This window comes from Centruroides vittatus, unplaced genomic scaffold (genome assembly GCF_030686945.1).
Source record: "Centruroides vittatus isolate TY-2023 unplaced genomic scaffold, ASM3068694v2 scaffold_435, whole genome shotgun sequence".
Classification (NCBI taxonomy): domain Eukaryota; kingdom Metazoa; phylum Arthropoda; class Arachnida; order Scorpiones; family Buthidae; genus Centruroides; species Centruroides vittatus.
The window spans coordinates 421,105-441,661 of NW_027122708.1; the positions used below are offsets into that span (position 1 = coordinate 421,105).

The 20,557-nt window shown below is 32.5% G+C and overlaps 1 protein-coding gene across 2 annotated transcripts in view; it reads left to right on the top strand.

Annotated features, from left to right (window-relative positions):
- The window catches only part of Col4a1 (Collagen type IV alpha 1), a 118,090-nt gene that overhangs the window by 10,798 nt on the left and 86,735 nt on the right, over positions 1–20,557 (top strand). For both annotated transcript variants that reach the window (XM_067287071.1, XM_067287072.1), the window contains one exon: positions 12,756–12,842. In XM_067287071.1, coding sequence (XP_067143172.1) covers positions 12,756–12,842 — 87 coding nt within the window. The remainder of the gene's footprint in view (positions 1–12,755; positions 12,843–20,557) is intronic.

Below are 20,557 nucleotides of genomic sequence, written 5' to 3' on the forward strand. Positions count from 1 at the left end.
TTAATGGTGTTACTAGAATCCTATCGGTTTAAGAAGTGTAAAAAGAATATGATACCAAAATTTAAACAAAGCTGGTATGACAACAAGTACTACTATTACAAAATTAAAAAACAAGAGTCTGCAACAATTTAGAAAAACAAACTCAGAACAATCATTGGAAAAATATTTAGAAAATACGAGAATATACAGAAATTATATAAAAGCAAAAAAGAAAAAACATTTCTCCAAAGTGAGTGATTCATTAATAAAATTGAAAGATACAAAATCATTTTGGAACATCATAAATGGATTTTGCAGGCCTTTCTTAAAAACTGGTGAAAAATTTTTGGTTCCATTTCAAAGTTGGTGTCAATATTTTAAGAAATTTTCAGACAATTATTTATATATAAACAGAATGAATAATATTGACAATATCCAATCAATGAATAAACCATACACTATAGACAATTTATATTCCAATATTAAAAAATTAAAAGAAAAGACAGTTCCCGGCTATGATTCCATTCCCAATTTTATAATAAAAAATTTACCAACGAATATTATTAAATATTTAGCTAGACAATTTAATGATCTATACAATGTAGGTAAGATTCCAAATGATTGGAATAAAGTTATTTTTTATATGCTATTTAAAAAAGGAGAAAGAAAACAGCCAAATAACTATCAACCAATAACACTACTTTCTGATTTTTGTAAATTGTTTACTTCTGTTCTGTTGACAAAGTTTAACGATTGGACTGGAAAGAATAATTATAAAAATCATACACAATTTACATTTATTAAAGATGGGGCATTCAATTGGTTCTCTTTGTTTTGATTGCAATAATTCAACTACTACTTTGTAAAAAAAGGCATAAAGTGTTTGCTCTATTTCTAGATATCGAAAAACTTACAATTCAGTGATTATCTCAAATTTAGGAAGGAAAACGATTAAATACCAGGCAAAAGATAACCTTATAAAAATATTTGGCCACTACAAAATGGTGATCAAGCAAGTTAATTTTCAATGACCAGCTTTTGATATTGACCGTGGCCTATTACTGGTGATCCCTGGTCACCACATCTGTTTAATTTCTATACGTTCGACTTTAATGGCTGTTTTAATGGAAAAGATGATGGGTTTATATTCGAGAAACAAGTAATACATTCGATATCTTATGCAGATGATATAGTGATTGTTGCCTTGACAGCTGCTGCTTTACATAGAAAAATACATGCTTTGAATCAGTACTGTGAAGAATTAAAATTAAAAATCAATCCTAGTAAATCATCTGTAATGATATTTCAAAATGGAACCAGACTTTCCAAGAAACACATGTCCTTTTACCTCAATAACAAAGAATTAAAAATAGTTCGAGATCAAATTTCTGGGAATTAATTTAACGCCTACATTGTCATTCAAAAAACAATACAAAAGGAGCATGATCAAATCCAACATACTGATTAATAATATGATGAAACTATTTAGTAAGATCAAATTGAAGAATATTATAGTTCATTTTAAATTGATCAATTCTATTATTATGAATACGCTTCACTGATCTGGAACCTAATTACCAAAAGCTAGATATAATTCAAAATAAATTTTTTGCGAAATTTTCTCATTAGAATATAATATTCCCAAACTGATACACTGAGAAAAAACTGAGTAGGCAAATATCAAATATTTTTAATAGTTATGGTTTTTCTATAGGGCCATTTATGGAGAAGATTGAGATGAGTGAACTACTAAGTTTTCAACTGATACAAAATGCTTTTGAAATGATTAATGGACCAGACAGCAAGAAGCAAGATGTGATGGCATAAGGTAAAGAATACATACTTTAATAGGAGGAGGGTCCCCCACATGCTGCAATTACACTAGCAACCCTTCTGGGCATACTTTTAACAAGGTTTTGATACACAGCTATGGGCATTTGTCTATTCCTGCTTCAAGAATGTTGCCAGCTCAGCTGTAGATTTCAGACACGGTTCCCTGGTCCGTAAGTGTCGCTTTAACTTGTCCCACAAATGTTCTATTGGGCTTAGGTTGGGATTCTGAGCAGGCCAAGGAAGATGGTTGACATATGTATCTTGATATCACTGCTTGACAGAGGCTGCAACATGACATGGAGCATTGTCATCCTGGAAGTAACATTTGTCCATTCCATAAAATTGCCAGAGTGTAGGAAGAACCTGATTTTCCAAAATGTCCATGTAGGTGTAGGCATTCAATTTACCAGGAACAACATGCAAAGGTCCCAGGCCATACCACGAAACAAGAACACCACCACCACTGGTGTCTGGTCCATTATTGTAGAGTAGTGTATTTGACTGTTCAAGTTCTGTATGACAAACCAGTGGAGCGGAATCTGTTAGATCAGATCAGGTTCCCTACATTGGTGCAGCCGACAGGATAGTGAAGCCAGATCGACAAGATTCGATCTATGAAAGTAGTGATTGCGATCCAAAATAAGAAGAGTTAATCGACAACATGGCTGAGTGGATAATTGGGCATGGCACAAAGGTTTGAGGAATATACAGGAGAAGAGTAGGAAAACTTTTACTTTGTCAGAAACGAAATTCATGTGGAATGCTAAGCATAAAGGGAGTTAAAAAGGAAGATCTACAGATCGTGGAAGAACTTTGTGGCACAGTAAACAAGGGTCTGAAGGTATCAGAGTTAAGGAAATTTATTATAAAAAGTGACAATTTTGCTAGTGATCTGGACTTTGTGTTGGAAATTTCAACCTCTACCTTTGCTGAAAGGAAACGGAAGAACAAGAAAGTCTAGAAAGGGAACACCAGCATGAGTTGGAGTTGGCATGGATTAGTACTAATAATCAAACTAGGACGAGTAACGATAATCCTAGCCTTGTGGACAGCCACCCGGGTGATAGGCTTGTCATGAGTATCGAGAAATTAATTAAAAGCATGAAAATGTTAATGCTGCCAGTCCCAACTAGGTCTGAAAATTGGAACCTATTTTTCATATCTATAGAGCGAGCGTTCCAATCAGAGAATGTGCCAGAAGAGATGAAAGCGGAGATACTGATCAATATTCTGGGGGAAAAGGCCACAAACATTTTGATTTATATAACTGGAGACAAGTTAAGGGATTACTTAAGTGTTAAGAAACTAGTATTACAAGAATACAAACCATCTGCTCAATGTATATGATTCGTCTCTGTAATCCAAAAGGTTTTTTGGTAGACGATCTCACAGCAAAACTTTAAGTTAGGAACTCTCTTTTATTATTCTTTAAAAAATGACACTTCAACATATTTTGGCAAGTAATTACTTGCCAAAATATGTTGTTTTGCTTAAGTTTTTTGTAGACGATATCAAAGAGAGTTCCTAACTTAAAGTTTTGCTGTGAGATCGTCTACCAAAAAACCTTTTGGATTACAGAGACGAATCATATACATAGTAACATACAGCAGTCCAGATACAGAACATCTGCTCAATGCTGCCTAGAAAATTTCTGAAGTGCTAGGCATAGGCCCAACGGGACTCACATGCAATTTATGTAGACACTAGCCTCGGCTTGGGAATATTATTGTGAGTTGAGAAGAGTGAAGGACCTGGAAGCTTTAAAACAATTAATCATGTTGGATAGATTATTTCAAATGTTGGATACTGACACGGCGGCTCACGTAAGTGTCCATCAGGGTGAGGGTTGGTTTAACGCTGTCAACATGGTGAGAAAGTGCGATCTATATTTCGAAAGTAAAGGAAAATCGCTAACCAAAACGCATAATGATCAGCAAGGATTGTGGTGCCTTTCAGAAAGTCAGGATACTGATCCAAAGTATGTTCCCCCACCACTGAGAGATGAGAGACAGAAAATTGGATCTAACTATCGTCAGGAAATAAAACAGAGGGAGTGCTTCATTTGTAGATCATTCCAACATATTTCTAAATTCTGTCCGCAGAAGATAAGAGATGCACCCATAAACGATAATCACACTCAACAACTTTTGACGGATTGGAGACAAAATGATGGCGCAATAGTGGCGAGCATAAGGTCAGAATGCTTTGAGGGAAAAATGAGCAGCCATGTGAAGTCAGCTCCTATCATTCAACCTTTACAATACATTATGGTTAACATAGATAGGCGAGATACTGAAGCTATCATAGATTCAGGCACTCAAATCCCGGTCTTGCGTTCCAAAGATGTTATCAACTCAAATGGCGAGGACTGGGGAATGATAGTTTTGTGTTCAGCATTTGGAGAAGAGATTAAGGCATGGATAGTAAAGGTCCCTATGACTATTGAAGTCCACTGTAACCAAACTTTGTTACCCCCCCATAGAAGTTATGGTGGCACTGACTGAGAAACTGAAGAGCCCTCGTCTCATACTGCCAGGTATCTACAAAATGTTAAAAGAAAAAGCTGGAGTATATAAACCTCCTCACCTTCGTAATCGTGTAAATGGAAAAGATAGTTGTAAATCAACAGATTGGGACTAAAACCGGTATTCAGATAAAAGTGATCGATACATAGATCCTTACAATAGAGCATCATCTGAAAGGATCAATAGTTATAATAGAAGCCATCCAGGCTGAAATGATCCTAGTAGTTGAGATTTCAGTGACCATGAAGATTTTAAAAATGTAAATAATTGGGAAGGCAGTCACAATTGAGGAAGAGCAGACTTCTCTAATTTTATAGGAAGATCTAAAAGTTGGCTCTGATAGTTGTATATCATGCAGGAGAGATAGTGAATGTGATAATAACTGGTGAGATCCTGACGCTCCAGAAGATGCTCCATGGGATCACTGGCACGACAGTAATCACGGAAGTAAAAGTGTCTGGAATTGCCAAAATGGTAGTAGGCATTCCGAGTATGATGGCACTCAGAGCAGACAAGTTGAACAAAGGACCAATAATCAAAGACAAGATTCATGGAGTAGAAGTAGGAGGTACAGCTCCAGCGGTTTCAGATCTTGCGATTATCGTCAGTTCGACCGTGATCAAGGCCATACAAATCACATTGCAGTTTCAAATAAATATTCATTTTCTGCTGTTGGTTACGGAACAAATAACTATGATCCTCAATATCAAGGCCGGTATGGTGGAAATTACACTCCTGCCAATGACTGGTGGGGTAACTGAGGACTGTTAATAACATGTTTATGATGAAGGCAGCAATGAACTATTTTGGTGAAATTTACGATACTTCCTGTTCAACAATGTGTTTGTGACATTAATAGTAACTTGTATTTTGATGAGTAGTGATAATTGTGAACATGATTTGTGTAAAAGGAAAATTATGATATGTTGTATATCAGTGATGGGCAAACTACGTCCCGTGGGCCAGATGTGGCTCCCTGAAATGTTCTATCCAGCCCGCGTGACAATATTCCTAATCTGACGAATAAAAAAGAATACAGGCTACAAGAAAAATAAATATTTTCCTCTTTTTTCTTCTCTTTCGTTTTATATCAATGACGACATACAAATTTATTGACGTATCCTAGATATTGGAATGTTATGTTGAGTGTGAGAGGCACTGGCTGCTGGCAACTTTGTAGCGAAGAGTAAAACTGGCAATGCGGCTAGATATCGAAACACGTTTCTTGATTCAGACCTGTCTTAGCGTTGTTGGTTTGCTAGTTTTACTCTGCATATTGTGAAAAATTTTAGCCCTAAGATGTTATCTAAGAAACATAACGTTGATTCCGTGAGTGCCATGTTTTCAAAGATGAATGGATTTGGAAGTACTTTTTCACAGTTTTTAGGGATAAACCACTATGTCTCATCTGCAACGAAATTGTAGCAGTCTACAAAGAATATAACATTTCACGACACTTCAACTCTAAGCACAACGATGTCAAGGTTAGAGCCATGACTGAAGAAAGAAAACAAAAAGCAAAAGATCTACGCAAAAAAGTATCAGGTCAGCAAAGTATTTTTAAGAAAGGAAATAGTTCTCAGCAAGCAGCTACACATGCAAGTTACGTTGTAACATATAATATTGCTAAAAGTAAGAAAGCTCTCTCTAATGGAGAGTTTGTTAAACACTGCATGATCAAAGTTTGCTATATTTTATGTCCTGACAAAAGAAAAGATTTTGAAACAATAACCTTATCTCGGAAAACAGTGACTTCTAAAATCGAAGCAATAGATAAAAACATATTATCACAGTTGGAATCAAAGATTGGCCAATTTAAATTCTGCTCAATTACTATGGATGAAACTCTGATATAAATGATACTGCACAGTTGCTATTATTTATAAGAGGTGTTGACGAAAACTTCTGTATTACAGAGGAACTAGCATGCATGAGGTCGTTGAAGGGAACTACAACAGGGTCAGATATTTTTCATGAATTTATGGAAGGAATTTCAACTTTAAAAGTACCTATAAATTGCATATGTAGTATAACAACAGATGGAGCGATAAATATGACAGGGAAAAAATCTGGATTTGTTGGAATCTTTAATGAAAAATATCCAGGTAACAATGTTATATTTCTACATTGCATCATACACCAAGATGCCCTGTGTAAATCTGCTTTGGATATGAAACCTGTGCTTCACGTTATTGTGAAGCTGGTTAATGCTATTCGATCTCGAGGGCTTGCTCACAGACAATTTCGGAAGTTTCTAGAATCCTTGCAATCTGAGTACTCTGATATATTGCACTACTCGAAAGTAAGTTAGCGCAGGACGCGTCTTCGAGCGAGTTTGGCAGCTGAAAGACGAAATAGTGACATTCTTCCTTGAGAAATGGGTCTGTAGAGTATAAAATCCTGGAAGATACTGCATGGCTTTCGGATTTTACATTTTTTACGGATCTTCTCTGCCACATGAACAAGTTGAATGTCAAGATGCAAGGCAAAAATCAATTTATCAATGATATCTGGGGCCATCTCAAAGGTTTTAAATTACAACTTGTTCTATTCGCGAATCAGCTTGCTAAGAATGACTTGTCTCACTTCCCGAGGTTGAATTCAATAGCCTCGGTGATGAAGGAAAAGCTTAAGAATTACAAAGATAGTCTGAGAAGACTCCATGGTGAATTTGAACGAAGATTTGAAGACTTCAGTGTCATTGCAAAAGACTTCGAAATTTTTGGTATGCCTTTTAATGTGAACTGTGAAACAGTGAAACCGGACTTGCAACTTGAATTGATTGAATTACAATGTAACACTCAACTCAAACAGTTGTTTCTTAATGTTCCAAAATTAGAGTTGTAAAAGTCCTCGTCGAAATCCACTTTCCCAAATCTGATATCTTATGCCCAGAAAGTTACTGCTATGTTTGCTTCATCATATATATGTGAACAGGTGTTTTCTACAATGAAACTTCGAAAGAGTTGCCTTAGAAACAGACTGACAGATGAGCATTTAACTTCTCTTCTAAGAATAAGTGCATCCCAGTTCAAACCAAATTATGAGAAAATTTTAGAAATGTAGTCACATTTTCATTCATCACATTCTCCTTCATAATCTTTCAGTCATTATTAGGGCTTAGTATCACAAAAAATACAAGAATTTTGTAAAATGTATCATTGTTATTTTTTAATAAATTATAGTGGCCCGCCTAAAGTTTTTTTCCTTTCCTTTGGCCCCCTTTTTAAAAAGTTTGCCCATCACTGTTGTATATCGTCTATATCAGCGGTTCTTAACCTTTTTAGTGGTCAGCACCCCCTTGAATCTGAAAATAAGCTCTTGCACCCCTTAAAAATGTGTGTATATTTGTTGCACAAGGGTTTTACCCAATTCTTGAACCGTGTTAGAGTGAATCAGTGCTATAAAAGCACCGTATTATATGGGGATGTTCCCAGTTTTCAAACCGTGCTATAGAAGTGCCATGTTATGCGGGGGTTACCTGTAAATATTGTTACAAACCTTGTTTACGTTCTTATTCAAGGTATGTGAACGCGTCTCAACTAGTTTTTGTACTGCACATGACAATGTGACTTCATTAACTGCATGTACTGACAACTGATGACAAGCCGATGTGCTGAGAGACAGTAGAGTAGAGAGTGTAGAAATGAGACAGTAGAGAGTGGAGAAGTGGGGGTGCTGTGTTGCTGGGTACCACGGTTTGTAGAGAATAGGATCACCTAGTTTGTATTTTTTTTTTTTTTTTTTTTTTTTAATTTTTGAAATTTTTCTTGCACCCCTGGAAATGCTCTCTCACACCCCTGAGGGTGCACGCACCCCAGGTTAAGAACCACTGCTCTATATGAACCTCTTGTATTCTCGAGAAGCTAAGTTTTATTGTAACCTTATTTTTTTGAAGTTAGTTCAGATCCGTGTTTGTGTTTACTTATCTTGTGGCAGGGGTGTAGTGATATCGGACCTCCTCGTCCTCCCTCAGCTGTGGTTTTGTCGGTCCATGTGCAATCCATTTGCACAGGGTAATAAGAAATTTTGATAAAGGGTCATAAAACCAAGGGGAGAAAAAGGAGGGAAGAGGGACAGAGAGAGTAGGTCGGGACACAGTAGAGAGAGGAAGGGTGAAGTGGTGGTCTCTGAAAGTGGAATTAGAGTTTAAAGTTTTTTTTTTGTGTAGAAATATTTGACTGTTTGAGTTCTGTGTGATGAACCGGTGGGGGCAGAATCCATTAGATCAGATTGGATTCTCTACAACTGTCAACATCATTTTCACGTTGCTGTGTGACTTTGTCTTGCTGTTTTGAGTTTTAGAGAGCTTGGTATCTTCCATTGGGTCTTACAAATTCGTTTCAGGGCCATATTCATAAGCCCACAATTAATCAAATAGTCTTCAAAAGCTTTCGTCATTTTAGGTCTGCTTTTTCTAGTCAGATGACAGCATTTTTGGCACAAATTTCTCTGAGACACATCTTGTGTCCAAATCATCCAAAAGAGTGGATTGCACTGAACTGAAATCTATGCCTAAGTCTTCAAATAATTCATGAATAGTGATAAACAAATTTCCTGCATAGCTACACATATACAATCAACATTTTTTCACATTTGTTCATTATGGGCCTCCCTGACCATTCATCACTCTCAACACTTTCACAATCATCCTTAAAATATTTATATTTTAAGGATGATTGTGCCTTCTAAACTTATGCTTGACTCATACAATCCTTCCTATAGACTTTTTTCACATTGTATGTTTTTTGCATAGATTACCAAGTTTTTGGCAAAATTTAATGCAAATTAGTTGTTCAATTTTTTGCAATAACTAAGGTGAGGCATGATGTTCGTGCAGGTAGAAACACAACACAATTATAAAATAACCAAGCAAGGAGAGTGACATGACTTATGATGCATGCAAAATACATTTCAAGGTCACTTTGTACCTAATCTGTTCCTCAGGCTCATTAGTTATGCCATCATTCTCAATATATTTTGACCTTGTATTTGGAGTGGATTAAGTTTGTTTTTTTTCTTGTTGTGTTTATCTTCTTTCTTTTTTCTTGTTGTGTTTATCTTCTTTTTTTTTTCTTGTTGTGGAAATTAATATTTATCATTCTTAACTCATTTTAGAATATAAATTTGATTTGATATTTTTGATTTTTTATTTAATATTAGCTTAATAAACACTAAAAAACAAAATAAACAAAAATGTGTGTGTAACTTAGAAAAAGTTTTCATATTTGAATAATAATAAACATCTAGAAAATGTAAAAATGTAAAATGAAAAAAAAAATGGATGTAAAGCATATATTATCTGCTAAACTATACAGTTTATAGACAGTTTGTTTGTGAAATAATCTAATTTTATGTTATATACTGAAAACTTTGGCAAAAAGAACAGACTATTTGTAATTACAAATGTAAACTTAACATAAAACTTCTAGCTTATTTTGGGCTATTGTTGTTCATTTTAATTAACTAAAATTTGGTTTAAAGGGTTGGAGATCTGTATAGCAGAACTGCTGTTCATCTGTTATGTAAGTACAATATGTTTCTAAATATTGTGTCTTATCTTCACTATTGCTTTTGCATATAGTTGCCTCCTTTATATCTGATTCTGGTCAATTTCTTGTCATTCTGGTATACATGTTCAAACACAAGTACAAGTGGAGAGGTTGGAGAATATTGAGATCGAATGCATCCAGACTACATAATTATGAAAAATTTCTGAAGATTTGATCCAGACTCAAATTCAGGTTCCCACAGAAACAGGCCTTAGCCTCCTCAGTCATCCAGCCATGATAACTAATATTTCTATACTGTTATGTTTCTAAAGCACTGTAGCCATTTTACTGATTGGTAAAATGGCTACAGTGCTCTAGAAAGTAAAAAAAGAAGTTACTATGTTCTGTACAGCAAACCTATGAATAAAAAAGTAGAGGAATGTATGATCTATTTTATTGTGAGTGCCAACTTGTTTTAATTGATATCAGCATTTTTCTTCATCAGTAGCAGCCGTTTTCCCATGTAGCAGGTTAGGTCTGGTCACTTTGGTGTAATGGGTAACATGCTTGTCTGGTTTATGGGAGTTGTGAGTTTGAATCTCATTCTAGATCAATTTCCAAATTTAGGATTATTAGGATTTTCTAAACTATTTAATTAAATTTAAAATTAATTTCTAATTATTAATGTTTGTACATGATAGTGGCAGTTTTATATCAACTTATGATAAATTTTGATCTTAGTTAAAATCAGCATTAGTGTAATCCGAAATAATTTAGCAGTTTCAATTTATGTTTGATAATGTTATTTTAGCTTTGATTCATAATATATATTTGTAATTGCAATTGAAAATTTCACTCTCTTATAAAAAAAAAACATAATTTCATGAAAAGGTACCACATACTTAACACCTTTTAATTTCTGGCAAAATTGTTTTAATTTAACTAATGTTTTTGGCCTAGGTTTCTGGAAATTAAAAGGTGTAAATATATGGGCTTAATGAGTAATTCCAGTTGGATGTTTAGACTGAAAAAGTACAGTACCTTAAGTCAGGAAAAGTAATTTTTGCTGCAGAGCAAAGCATGTGATCAAGGTCAAAATTGTAATTTTTAGGTTTCAATGACAGCTGTTTCTAATAATGTTGGCAACATTAAAGCTAAACAGTTTCTGGATTACATCAGGTTATATTAATGCTACTAACTACTAATGTTTGGCAATATTTTAAGCTATAAACACCCTCTGTCAGTTATTGCCTTACTATTCTATGTATGATTATTCCACACAATGTCACTGTTCTGGCTAGCACAGTGTGACACTAGTTTTTTTACAGGCATGCTATCTCATTAAATTTGTGTGCCAGTATTTGTTTGTTTTATTAAAATTTGTTTGTCAAAATGTGAGCTTTGTGCATCTGTTTATTGTTGAAATTTGTGAGTTGATTTATTAATTTTTTGAAAATTGTAGGCAGGGGCAGATTTATATAGAAACTAATGAAGACTTTAGGCACCTGAACCCAGGGAGCTCTACAAACCTAAAATTTTAAAAATTTATTTTTAATTTATAGCAGTAGAACATTAAAAGCATACATTTGTGTATGGTTGTATACCTTCCTGAATAGAACCAGAAGAGGTCCTATAAAAGTGTATGTATATGTAAATAGTCATGTATATGTAAGTCTCACAGGGTTTGAGAGTACATATTTTGAAGCTTAAATTTGCTAAAAATGTAATATTCTGTTTATATTTTATTTATAGGCACGCAAGGCCTTAAGATCTTCATAGCATGTCATTTGATGTTTTTCAAGGAATCTGCAAAATATCAAATGACAATAAGACTGAAAATATTTAATAAAACTTGTACAGTACCTTTAATATGGAGTTGTTAGCAACATACCTCCTAATATATATAATAATTTAAAATTAAAGAAAATGCATCTAAAATAATTTCTAAATTACATCAGCCATTTCATTAGGATCACTCTTCTCTATTTGGAGGCCTGACTTTGATATGTATATGTGAAAATTTTTTAATTAAAGGAGTCTCAGAAATTTAAAGCTCCAAAGCCCCTGATGTGTAGATCTGTCTGATTGTAAGGTAATTTATTGTTAGAAATGTTTTATGCTTGTGCTTTATTATGGAGGACGTTTTTTAACGTGTTTAAATGCGGAGATTTTTATATTCATTATTTCATCAACTTTTTCACATTAATATTCTATTTCTTGTTTTATGTCATAAATTAATTTTTCAATGGGAGAATTATGTCAGGAAAACAATCCTCTTTATTATTGTTTGTGGCACATATTATTTGCTTTTAAATTAAAAATTGGGAACAAATTTCGTTTCAGAGATTATTCCAAAAATCTGGGATGCATGGTCACTTTACCTGAAAAATCATTACTTTTTCTAAATAATGTACTTGATTAAATGACACAAATATTATGACATCATTTCTTTTATAACTTTTTATGATAAATTTAAGTTTAAAGTTATTCTTTTACAATAAAGAAGTCTGTTGAAAACTATGCCATACTTATCTTAGTGGATTTCTCTTTTTCAACAATTGGACAAGTCCAAAATGACTTGTTGGAAAAAATTAAGGTTGGAGTCAAATATGAACTTAATTTTCTAGACATTAAGTTCATTTTTGATAAAATGTTTTATATTTTGTTCTTAAAATTTCATTTTTTATATTAGAATAAAAATAATTTTCTGAATTTAAATTTATAAATGTTAATAAAAATTATATAATAAAATTTATTTATTAAATACAATATTTAGTTTAATAAGTGAAATTAGTTTTGTGTTAAATATTATTTTTTTCTTTTTTCATTGATAAGAATAATTATTGTTGTTATAATATAGAAATATATAAATTAATAATTTTAAGTGAATTTTTTATGATTATAAATATTTAATTTTTTATTTTAGCAACAATATTATGGTTCACAAAATTCTTCTGTAATATGTGGTAGCTGTGCGTCAGGATGCAAGTGTGTTGGAGAAAAAGGATCAAGGGTAAGTATACAATATTATAAATAATTTCAGAAATAATAATGCACAGAACTTTTTTATTAATAAAATATATCTTCCTATTCTGACAACTTATTATGATTCATGATACTTGCAGTATGAAATAAATTAAAACAAAAAGTATGAATAATACTATAGGTATTCATTCTAATTCTATGGTATGAATTCTCAATGTCTTATAGCATTAAAACTTTTTATTTAAAAATATAAGTACTTTAACATTCCAAAACTATGGGATATATTATTCAAGTAGCTTATATGATATATCTAATGCCTTTTTTATCAACAAGAAAGTTCTACTTTTGGCTTTTTTGTTTTTGTTTTTAAAGAATTTTAGTAATTTTTAATTTTCAAATTACATTATTTAAAAACTTTTTATACATTCCATGGGCACACAGCTGAAAGATTTTCAAAATTGTCCATGCATTCTTGTTCTGTACAAAAATATGAAAAATCTTGTTTGAATTGATTCCAATCAATTCAGCTTGACAAGGATAGTTGTAAATTATCAAAAGTACTTGTGTTCTCAAATAAAAAGTCCTTTTTAGTGCTGTAACTACCTTGGCATGAAATGTACTTCACTTTATTCTAAATCTACTGTGATTATTTTCATTTCTGAAAGTTGAATTTGATCATGATGATTTATTTATATTAATAGCATTCTGACACAAATTTTGAATGCTTTTTGATAATATATTGCATACAATGTAAGAAGTGCAATAAAATTTTTTACAGGAAACATAATTATGTACAAAATGTTGTTTTGCTATATTTAAATATTTATTTCATCATAACTAATGAAGATATTTATATTTAAGTAAGAACTCAATTCCATGTTATTTGATTTTTCTTGCTTTATATTATTATTTTTCTTATTCAATATAGTTGATCATACATTTGTCATTCATGGTATTTTATTACTAAGTGGCCTAAAAATTGTTTTAATCAATTTCACTCAATTGATAGGCAAGGTATAGAAGTTATGAAATCAATATAAGTTTCAAACAGTGAAGAAAAAGTCAGTTTATTGAATGTGCATGATTGTAATACATTATTAAAGATAATAAATTGTAATAATTAAGAAAGGGTTTTGCTGACTGACAAGGGCAAATACCCAGAAAAAAAAAGACACATGCAAAGTAGAAGATGGAAAAATGAATTTGTTATGTGTGATAAAAAAGTACAGGTACAAAGGGATTCCAACTATTAAGGGATATTGATTAACAGTCACCCAAATCCAGTTGTTGGTAGAACAATTATAAAAATTATTGGAATTTGTACAAAACAGAACTGAAAATAATAATTACAAAAATTTCTCCTTAACACTAATCCCTAATACTAATTTTTACTTAGAAAGGAAATAGAAGGTAGGAACGAGAAGTAGCAAAGATGGCAGATAGGATAGGAAAGGATATCCAGGTAGTGAAAACATCATTCAGTTACCATCAGGAGCCACATGGAAGCTTCTTAAACACAAAATTCTCACTTCTGTCTTTTCTTTTCTCAGTTTTTGAGGGTTTTCATATATTTGGTTCCAATAGTCAGTCACAGGTTCAGATTTGTCAAGCTGAAACACATAGTCTAACACACTAACTTTGTGCTGGGGATTTTAAAGTTTCCATTCGAAGTTATGACTTCACCCATCTACGTGGGCACTGGACACTGTAACGTCTCTCCTTTTGTCATCCTCTCTCTTTGAGCACCAGCTCAAAAGTGACCTTCCTTCACTTTGTATGCCCTCAGATAACCTTGTATACATTATGTTGGTGAATTCTAGGAACTGGCCCTCACCTCCAAAAAAAGAATTAAGAAGATTAGAAAGTTCTCAAAGATGGAAAGAACAAAGAATGGAAAAATGTCAGAAGAACAAAAGCAGACAGTATGGCATGCAGCCATAAAATATCGTTAGTTTCATATGATAAGCCATTTTTAATTTCAACTTTTAAATTTCTGAAATAATCACAACAAAAACTAAAAACATATTAAACAATATGGAAAAACACATAAAGAAGAAAATAAAAATGAGAAACTCGAATAAGCATAATAAAATACAGACAAAATATAAAAAAATGAGTGTGCTCCTAAGCAAATTTTTTCAATATTTGTTTACTATAAAATGACTTTTGCACCTTCCTATAAATAATAATAAATATTAAAATTATTACTTTTAATCTATTTTTTAATTTACTTATATAGAAAAATAAATGAAAAAATAAAATAAACTTACATACAACTGCAAAACTTGTAGACCAAAGAATTATATTCAAAAACAGTTACAAAATAAATATATTTGAAGCAGAGTGTTAGTGAAACTTCTTCTGTGAGACTTACAAAATTGTATTCCTTCTCAAAATCTGTTTGATATATTTTTATTAAACTTTGCCATTTTCCATTAATTGAGACAAGGAATCCAGAAATTTAAATGTGAGTCTATTTAAATGTAAAAACATCCAGCAACGAATCTCTTAACTTTCCTGGAAACATTTAAAATTCTGGTGGTGCTATCTGTTATATTTCCTTAAAAAACTGTTTGCATTTTTAATTCTTATGAAATAGCAAAAAGCTTAATTTTGAGGGTAGAGATGGGTTTTATGGAAAATTGTAAATGCTAATAACAAGTAAAATCATCATTAGGTCCAACCCTACTTGAGATATGACACATGACTACTCTTTATCTCCCCACCCCATCTACCTTAAACCACTAAAATTTAATAGCATGAATCTTTCTAATACACAAACCTTCCTGCAAAATTTCAGAAATTTTCAAAAGCACAGAAGTTATTAAGCTTCAAAGAGGGTAAATAAAATCATGCCACACATACATACATTAACATCCATACATACAGAAAAAACTCAGAATGTTTTTGCATTTCTTGATGTTTCAAGGTCCCCTAAGTTCAAAAATGGGGTCATTTTTTGACCGATTGCCATTTTCCTCTGTTATCTTTAACAGAGCCAGGAAAGTAATAATAGGAGTTCATGACTTCATTTTTGATATATAAAAGTATTACAGTGACAATGTCCATGCTCTCTGATGCAATGAGTGCACCTAATGAATTTATGCCTAGGGGTCAAAAATAAAAACAGTATTATGTGCGCCTAATGGAAAATAAGCATGAAAAATGAACAAAACATGAGAACAAAGCAATCAATGGTGGTTGCTTTGTTCATGTGTTTCTTTGGATCATCTCTCCATATCTGGCCAGTGTAAGGAATGTGTCTCCCATGGCCTGCAGGATAGCCTCTTTTGTGGCAGTAAGTGCAAAGTTCAACTTTCTGTATCTGTCAGGTACTGTACAAGAATTCTCTCTTCTCTGCCTAACCGATGCAGGGATCACTTCTTTCCTTTTGGCTCTACTTCAATTTTATCACAATACAACAAAGTTGCACAATGTCCTAGTTTAACTATACATTTCTAAAGATTTTATAATAATAAAAACAAATATTTAATAAGATACTCAAAAGTACTTTTTGTATAAGTTAACTAGGTTCCATCATTTAGATAGAGTTAGATAGTCTAATAAATAGGATTTTAACAATTTGGAGGGCTTATCACACCAAGGATGACTGAAAAATAGACCAGATCTTTTACAAAAAAATTTAGTCTTTAATAATAATCACCTTCAAATTTAGGAAAGAATTCATTTTGCGTACAAGGACACCTCATCATCTTACAAACACATAGTACCAACTTAGCACCAACATATAATTATAACACTAATAGATAACCAATAGAAAGGAATTTTTGATATATACAGTGCACAGTATTTACAATATTTAATACAACCCATATACTAAAGAACTAAAAACTATCAAGCATGAAATTTTTTTATATAGTAATGTGATATATCACATTATTTGGGACCAGTAAATGTCTTATTTTCTCCCACATTTTCCAAATTCTGGTAGACAGTTTCACTATTAATAATAAAATATTGTTAAGTATATTAAAAACCAAAAAGGGAGGGAAACAACAATAAACTTACTATTATTAAAATAATTGGTTTCCAGACCTTGAACAAAACAAACACACCAAATCCATAAGACTGTGTGAAGCCAACTGCCTTGTTAGGTTAGGTGAAGCCTACAAAGTGATGTGACTTTACTCCCACATCTGTTCAGCATTTTTTGGTTGTCCTTGATGTGATAAGCCCTCCAAATTGTTAAAATCCTATTTATTAGACTATCTAACTCTATCTAAATTACAGTTGTGGGCTAAAAGCATTGTTTATTATTAGATTCCATCAGTTGAAATACTAAACACAAGAACAAGAAATTGTGTTCTATTTGAACAATCAGTTCAAATAGAACACAATTTTTATTCAAAATTCAAACTTTAAATTCAAATTAAAAATCTTCAAATTTATAGTTTCTGAAACAACAAGAACTATACAATATGATTACAAACTAAGATTACCAATTTTTAAAAAAATGTATGCAAAATAAAAGTACCTTAGCAGCTAAACACAATGCAGCATCTAAACCTTATAAACTAGCAAAATTTTTATGATTAAATATATTCCACCATTTTAAATGGCCTTCATCAGGCAAGTATAACTAATTAGAACAGAAAACCAAGATTTGAATGGAGTACTTTGAATCTTACAAAATTAAACTGTCTTGAAGCTCTCTGATTGGTGGTTCCATTTAACAATAGGAGAGATAATAAAAATACAAATAAACATTGATATGTGTTATTACATTAAAGATAGAAGTTGGTTGGAAGAAGCTAGAATCATCAAATACATTCTTTACATATCTATGTTAAAGCATACAGAGGAAGTGAAAATTTTTATATCTGCTAGGAAGGATCAGTCTATCAACTTCAAAGATCAACAAACTATCTCAAATGCCTGATAGTCATGCTATGAGCTACCTTCTATGCATGAGCACACTGTCCTGGACACACGGAGCATTTTAATAGCTTATTTTTGTATTACAGTTAATACAATTTAATAACACATATTCTGATATAGCAATATATATCAGAATATTATGCTATTATCAACAAGACAACATCAGTTTCTGTGTGTCAAAAAATCCATTTAAGTTTTCAATGAAATTTTTCTTTAACTCTAAACATTATTTGCTCAGCTAAGTTACAACCCTTACATTAATGTATTTCAACAACTCAAATAGACACCCATAACTACTGTAAATAATTGGGCTATAATTTGGAAATATTAATTAAGAATTACAAACAAATTTGATTGCCATCGGGATGCGTCGCCAGTTACGCTACCTGGTGGACACATTGCCAGTTACTCTGGTTTGATCTCCTCTTCCAGTTATATATACTGGAAGAGGAGATCAGACTGGAAGTCCGGGTAGTGTAACTGGCAATGCATCCCGATGGCAATCAAATTTGTTTGTAATTCTTAATTAATATTTCCAAATTATAGCCCAATTATTTATGGTAGTTATGGATGTCTGTTTGAGTTGTTGAAATACATTAATGTAAGGGTTGTAACTTAGCTGAGCAAATAATGTTTAGAGTTAAAGAAAAATTTTATTGAAAACTTAAATAGATTTTTTGACACATAGAAACTGATGTTGCCTTGTTGATAATAGCATAATATTATGGTACAAGTTAAACCCATCACCATGCCTCATAGAGGTCTCTAAGTTTGGCCTGATGTATATTCCAATTCTTCACTGCAAACCTGAGAACTCCTGGACATTGAGAATTTGCTCACTGACCAAGTGATGTACTGTACAACAGGATTTCTTCAGGCAAAAAGTGGCCTTCCTGATCTGGCAACACGATATAAATGCCAGAGATAGGATAATGTGGAAAAAACATTAGTACTAGTAAGATGTGGCTGTGCAACATTGATGTCATCCTTGTTAAGCTGACAAGTTTAAGGGACCTAGTTATTGTGATGAAAGAGATGTACTGTACAAGAAAACACTCCATGAATATACTTTCTCCACAGAGTGCACATTGGCACCCAAAATTGTGCTAGAAAAGCCTCAGAGCAAAGTGACTCAATTCACTAAAGCCAGTCTTGGCCAGATTGTTTGCATTTGCTAAAACACATAAGCCTGTTGAACACATACAGTCAATAATTGACAAACATTGTTTACCTGAAATCAAGATAGAAAGAGTATTCCACAGGTTTCTAAAGGACAACATGATCATGTGTACATACACCATCACTGATTCTAAAGAACTTGCAAATTGCAAAACTTTGTAGACAGGGAGATGTTTTGCAACTTATAGGAGAGGAATACATTATGGGCTCTTGACTACAAATCACGGTACGCCTGGATTAAAATTTTTGTCATCTCTGGGATTTCCTTTTTCTATACATCAAAGATACATTGACTTACCACAACCAGATTCTTGAGTTAGCATACATATTATACTACTTGTCTTTCTTCAGTTTTGAGGGTGACATTTTCCTGCAGAACTGCAAAGTGCCCATGGGAAGCCCTCTTTCTGGTGATCTTTGTAAACTTGTCCTCCATTTGATGGAAGAAACTGTGTTACTATCATACCTCTCAAAGATGGTACCTTTTTCTTAGATACATAGATGACATATTGATAATTTAGTGTAAGAAACTAGATGTTTCAAAGTTTGTTGAACATTTCATCAACAACCTGTTTGGGATACTTTGTAACTTGACCAAGAGAGTGCATTTCTTGGATGTCCTTTTGACCTTCAAGGATGGAGCATCCACACTACTGTGCTTAGGAAACTTTGTTACCAATTAATCTTCATTCTGAAGTGGTTAAATGACCTCTTTCACATTAGGATGGCAGAGTTCAACACCAACATATTTTTCTTATCACCAACAAATTTTTATATATTCTGACATTTTCCACTTATGACAAAGATGGGTGATAGTAGGGTTGCCAGAGTTCTATGACTGGATTGAAGAACACTTAAAAATGATTAATGCTACCACTCTCCAACTTTTACTCTCCTCCATTCCTATCTCAAGAAGAGTAAAATTATATGATGTTTAGTTAATAACTAAACATTTTGTTCATTATTCTTAAATTTTAATTAAAAATTTTAGTTTCTTTATCAATAATAAATATTTGCTAAACCATAGCTTTATATAGGGGAGAATACGGATTGATATATAAGATAGGCTGTAGAATAAACTATGCAGAAATTTACTATGGCAATTATGAAACATAGGCATTGAAAAATGAAAATAAAGGACAAATTATGTCCTTTTTCCTTTCAATAAAGGACAATGACAATTTAGTTAAAATAAAGGATTTTCTTTGAAATAAAGGACTTCTGGAAACTAGGTGACAGTGACATAGCTCTTCTTCATAAGTAAAAATATAAAGGTAGGAATCTTTTGCAGGCAAAAAAATGAAGTTTATTTAACAAAAATGTCATTGATTTGATCTCCTTTTGGAGGAAAGGATGGTTCTGAGAAATTTCATTTAATTTGCTCAAATCATGTCCAAATACATTAAGAACAAACATAGACTTTCTTTATTATACAGTATATTAGATTTGTGCTACTTTAACATTGCCATTGACTTTGTATTACATTCAAAAGTATTTTATAACTGGGCTAATGGGTTATATAAAGGGTTATTTTTCAGCTAGAATGTGCCAATATGCTATACCAACAGATAACATAAAAAGTATTGATAGCTAGTACATAGTACCAGCAGTTACTATATGTTCAGATGTGCATAGACAGAGTGAAGCCTTAAAGTCTGTAGCTCA